The 5,219-nt window shown below is 44.1% G+C and overlaps 1 protein-coding gene across 1 annotated transcript; it reads right to left on the bottom strand.

Annotated features, from left to right (window-relative positions):
* Nucleotides 1-723: 723 nt before the first annotated feature.
* LOC147435343 (pentatricopeptide repeat-containing protein At5g27110-like) lies at nucleotides 724-3,994 on the bottom strand. Its single transcript, XM_086488404.1, has one exon. It carries the CDS (start codon nucleotides 3,723-3,725, stop codon nucleotides 1,641-1,643), a length of 2,085 nt encoding a protein of 694 aa, XP_086344530.1. The 5' UTR covers nucleotides 3,726-3,994; the 3' UTR covers nucleotides 724-1,640.
* Nucleotides 3,995-5,219: the final 1,225 nt, after the last annotated feature.

Below are 5,219 nucleotides of genomic sequence, written 5' to 3' on the forward strand. Positions count from 1 at the left end.
CATTGAGTTTCCTTGGGGTTCACTTCGACAGTGATCACATGACGATCACTTGAGGATTAATTCGCTATCGGACGGCACAAAACCAATCCCGCCGCCCCCAATTGATGCCGACCATTGATCCCACCTGACACAAGTGGTGTCAAATAATCCTGAGGCTCTATTTAGGAACGTGACATCATGACAATTGGTTTCCTGCACCCGCTAAAACCTTGTTTACCCCGGCAAGATATTGCCATACCCAGCTTGGGTGTCGGCCTCAATGAGCAGAAAGGCTGCTCTGTCGAACAGAATGGCAGCTTTTCAATCCTGTCAGAGTTTGTGGATGCCGATTCAATCCTGTCAAAGTTCGCAATGGGAGTGTTCAACAGGCATCGCAATAGTGTGTCCTCGTCACCTTTGACGAGAGAGCACACCAAACGCCTTTGCATGCGCCCCGTCCCAAATGACACGGGATGAGAGACGAGGGATCGACTGCGGGGGTGCTTTACCGGCAGGTCTTTTTACGTGCAGAGGTGCTAAATGTGCATCAACGCGCGGAAGCGCAGGTGGTTAGAGCTCGAGACTCTGAGGGGGAGGTGGTGGGTTCAAGGGCCGCTGAGACACAGTGCACCCTAAATTTTTTATCTCCATTGGGGAACTACTTTTTCTGTGTCATTTATCGACGAGCCCCCGGCCCCTCCCCCGCCCCCCGGGCCTCAATGACCTTCACATGCAATTTGCGACTTCGAGGAAAGCTATTTAGCACAGGTCCTCACCTTCAGTATACAGAGGAAGACGAGGATTAAACTTTCATGCTGCTACACAGAATATTTTCATGCATATACTTCAGTGGCCAATTCGATTCCCAGCCAGCGAAGTAATGATGAGGACCGCCTTTTCTCTGATCATGAAGCTGGTCGTCTAGCTACTTTCTCGGCTTCAGGGACATTCTTCAATTCCATGTGGGGAAGCTCGATTCACTACCCGAGTGGCTTTTCATGTAGCTCAATATGAGATGCAGCAATGGCAGGTGTGATGAGATCAATACGCAATGCGCATCATCTTGTTGAACATAAAATCAACACCTCCCTCTACCACAGTACCACTCCAGCTCTTGGATGACTTAACTATCCCCATAAACCCTTATGAACTATTTGCCTTTGCTGGAGCTTTATGTTAGCTGTAAAGCTGCAAGCACTTATCACTAGAGAATCCATCTTTCAACCAACATTTGTCACAACCTGTGTTGGGTTCTGAAGCACAGCCCAGATGATTTTTCAACTGTTGGTGATGAGCAGATAACCCAAAGCATCGTATTCAAACACCGTGGAACCTGCATAGCCTGCTGAATTTGCCCTTCTTTGACCAACTACACTCGAACTCCACAGAAAGTATAGCTAAGCGCCTCACGAATGCCACCATTGAAATCTGAAGAATCTGCAGTTCATGCTTGACCTTACCAGTCTAATGAGGCAAGACAAAAGAACCAATTCCGGTTCGTCTTAGCCCTTTAGGTCCAGCAACAAGTCGAACGAGGGAAAGCAACCCATGCATCTCACTGAAATCATCATTCCCCGCTGCAATGTTTAGACTCATAAATGATATTGCATAGTATACACGATCAGGAACTACTTGAATTGCATTTGGACCTCATTCTCATGTCAGCGTTGAACATATGTTACATACAAATTTTCATAATGATGCACTTCCCGACAATTTTCTGAGTGTGTATCCAAATGCTTCCTACAAGCAGAAAGTAAAGTCATCCATGATGTAGCGTTTGGCTCATCAGGCATGCATTCGATGAGATTTTCCACATCCAAAATCTGTCCAGACCGTCCAAAGAGATCAATTAGAAAATTGAAGTGGTCCATCCTAGGCACAATACCATAGTCTTCCGTAATTTCAAGAAAATACTGCCCACCTCTCGATGCTAGTCCAGCATGGCTACAAGCAGAGAGGACGATGGATAGCGTTGATTCATTTGGCCTCACACCATGGATTTTCATTTGTTCAAAGATCTGAAGAGCCCTTTCACCATGTCCATGTTGTGCATATGCAGAAATGATGGTATTCCACAGAATTACATCCTTGACAGGTGTTTCATCAGAAACCCGTTGTACGTCATCCAAGCTGCCACACTTGTTGTACATCTTGATAAGCGCACTTCCAATCATGGCATCTTTAACAAGACCAAACCGTTTGATGTAGCTGTGCATGTGTTTGGCTTCCTCTAGAATTGCCTGGCTTGCGCATGCCTCAATGACACCTAACAATGTTATACGATCAGGAGTGATTCCTTCTTGCATCATATCTTGGAACAATTCAAGTGCCATCTTTTCTTGCCCACAGTGCGTGCATGCATTTATCATCGTGTTCCAAGAGATAACATCCCGCTTTACCATTTGGCTAAAAACCATGAAAGCTTCATTCAAGCTCCCACATTTGCCATACATGTTCAACAAAGAATTTCCTAGAGTGACATCTATTTCAAGTCCAAAGAGCTGAATATATGTATGCGCTTGTTTACCTGTATCCAAGCCTCCGGCAGACAAACATGAAGAGAGGAGGCTTATCAAGGTGATAGTATTAGGGGGGAAGCCCTCAGATTGCATGTGTGTAAGAAGTTGACAAGCACCATCACACTGTCCTTGCTGAGCATATGCATCCATCAATGCATTCCAAGCAATCAAATCCCTTTGAGAAATCTTATTGAATGATCGCTTAGCTGCATCCAAACTTTTAAATTTTCCATACATGCTTATAAGAGCTGTACCCACAATAAGATTGGCCTCAAATCCATCTGCCACAACATGCTTATGCATGTTCGTGCCACTACACAGGTCTAGGCACACACCACACGCATCAATGAGACCAACATATGTAATAGTATCTGGGATAATTTCCCCTTCCTGCATTGGAACAAAGAGGTCAAGGGCATTCTTTCCTTGTCCATGTTGCACATATGCAGATATCATTGTATTCCAAGTACAAAGGTCATGCTGTGGAACTCTCTTAAAGATTTGCTCTGCCTTTTTGAGATTGTCATACTTACCATACATGTTGAGAAGAGAATTTGCTATAATCGTGTCACAATCAAGGCCAGTCTTTGCAATCTGTCCATGTATGTCGTTGAGCTGCTCTCTATCGTCACACAGAGGCAGGATGTGAAGGAAAGTGATCTTGTTAGGGGTGCCTTCTTGCAGCAAACTCTGGTAGTATTTTTTGGCTTGAGAACTCAAACCATGTTGTACACATGCCAGGATTATTATATTCCATCCCACGATGTCACGCTCTGGCATCTGCTCAAAGATGTCAAAAGCATCTATGATTTTACCACAATCTACACATGCGCTAAGCATGATGGTCCAAGTATACACATTCTTCTCCAAGAGATGGGTGAACACATCAAGGGCATGTGTAAAAGCACCGCATTTGCCATACATCTGGATGAGGGTATTTGCAAGTAACCTGTCCTGGCCGAACCCATTATCCACAATACTCCTGTGCAGCAATTCGCCGTCCGCAAGAGCTCTAGCTTTGGAACATTCACGCAACGAGGAGAGATAGGCCTGGATGTCATATCGTGAAGCATGCTGCCCATTTCTTTCTCGCAAGATTCCTGAATGCTGCTCATCAGTGCGATATCGAAGGGCTAATGACGGCTGTCGATTGAACACGCTAGCTTGTGAGTCAAAAAGAGGAGGCGAGCAAGGCAATGGCGACGAGCAGTGAGATACCAGCATCGTCTGATGAGACGTAAATGTTCAAAAAGTTTACCTCCTCGCCCCCTCCCTTCCTGACAACGCTCTGAGTTCGAAAACTATTGTGGTTGCGTCACGACTCGCCATGTCCATCCTTCATGGCGATCCTGGTCCCTTCGTCTTAAAAATAGAAAAATTTTCATCGCACATGGCTGCGCTAGCGGAGTCTCCATGAGCAGCTGTGTTTTGTGCAGCCTCAGAGTGCGCGTGTGTGGTGGCTTTCTGGGTTTTTTGGTTTTTGGGGGGGGGGGGGGGGGGGGGGGGGGGAACGAGTAGCCTGAGACGTGTGCTCAGCCTATGTATGGTTGAAAGGCTCCAAGAAAGCTAGCTCCAACTTATGAAGAGTCTTCGGAATCGGACTTGCACGCCGTGCTTGGTGAGTAACTTACCAGGTTTTGTAGGTGTTATTGATGCTCATGTTGACACGAAAAAGCCTTGAAACCATTTGCATTTTTCAGCGGAAAGAAATCATCTTTCATTCTTTTGGCTTGCCCAAAGGGTTCTCTTTTTGTTAGTGAAAAAGGAAAGATTATTTTTTTAAAATGTTTAAGTTTATGATTGGTTGTTGAGAGAGAAGACACTCATTAATAGAGAGAGACGATAGAAGACATTCATTGCAAGGACCGGTCAGTGTCCGACTGTCACATTATTTCCTTATTCTTTATACATACAAAGAATAAGGAACTCTCACTAATTCTCATACAATGAGATTAGGGAGCTCCACCTACATCTTGCGCTCTCTCTCTCTCTCTCTCTCTCTCTCTCTTTTATTTTCATTCTCCGCACAAGCATCGCATTCACGCACTCATAATTGGTATCGAAGCTCAAGGATTGGGAACACCATTGGAGCTTAACATGGAAGCAGGCGGAGAAGCAACAAAAACTATAACACTTTTTTGCAGATCTGTTTTTTTCCTCTTCAACTTTGCAAAAAGTTTTTCAAAATCTTTATCAATTTCGAGATACGTAACTCAGATTGCCTGCACGTTTACACAGTTACAGATTTGTATAGATCTGTTTTGACCTCTAAAAACAACACATTTCAGGTCTATTCCCTATTTTCCCGATCATTTTTGTGTGTTCTACAACTTTGCATAAGGAAGTTTCTGCAAATTCTGAACGGTTTGAAGATATGGGCTGACCGGCTCTGCAGGGTGTTCAAAAAGTTGAGGATACGATGTGTATGCCTTATGTGGTGTAAGGTCTCTGACCTCGACCAAAAAGAGCACCATTGTATCCTAGAATAAACATAATGGAAAAAGTTACTATTTTTAGCAGTTTTTCAAATTCTGTCAGTGCCATGATGTTTAGAATGTTATAAAGCTTCCAAAAGTGAATTAAAATAATTTTCGTGAAAAATTTTCAAAAATACACTAGCTAACTTGACGCTTGGTAGGCATGTAATTAAACTTGCCATGCATGAGTTGAGTAGCTCTCAGATGCAAATAGTAAGCAAGGTCGATTTTCAGCATGGGA

Source organism: Adiantum capillus-veneris, chromosome 18 (assembly GCF_014529385.1).
Source record: "Adiantum capillus-veneris isolate H3 chromosome 18, ASM1452938v2, whole genome shotgun sequence".
Taxonomy (NCBI): Eukaryota; Viridiplantae; Streptophyta; class Polypodiopsida; order Polypodiales; family Pteridaceae; genus Adiantum; species Adiantum capillus-veneris.

What these genes read in the sequence shown, in the direction of transcription:
- LOC147435343 (XM_086488404.1), bottom strand. Translation starts at nt 3,725, where the DNA reads ATGCTGGTATCTCACTGCTCGTCGCCATTGCCTTGCTCGCCTCCTCTT.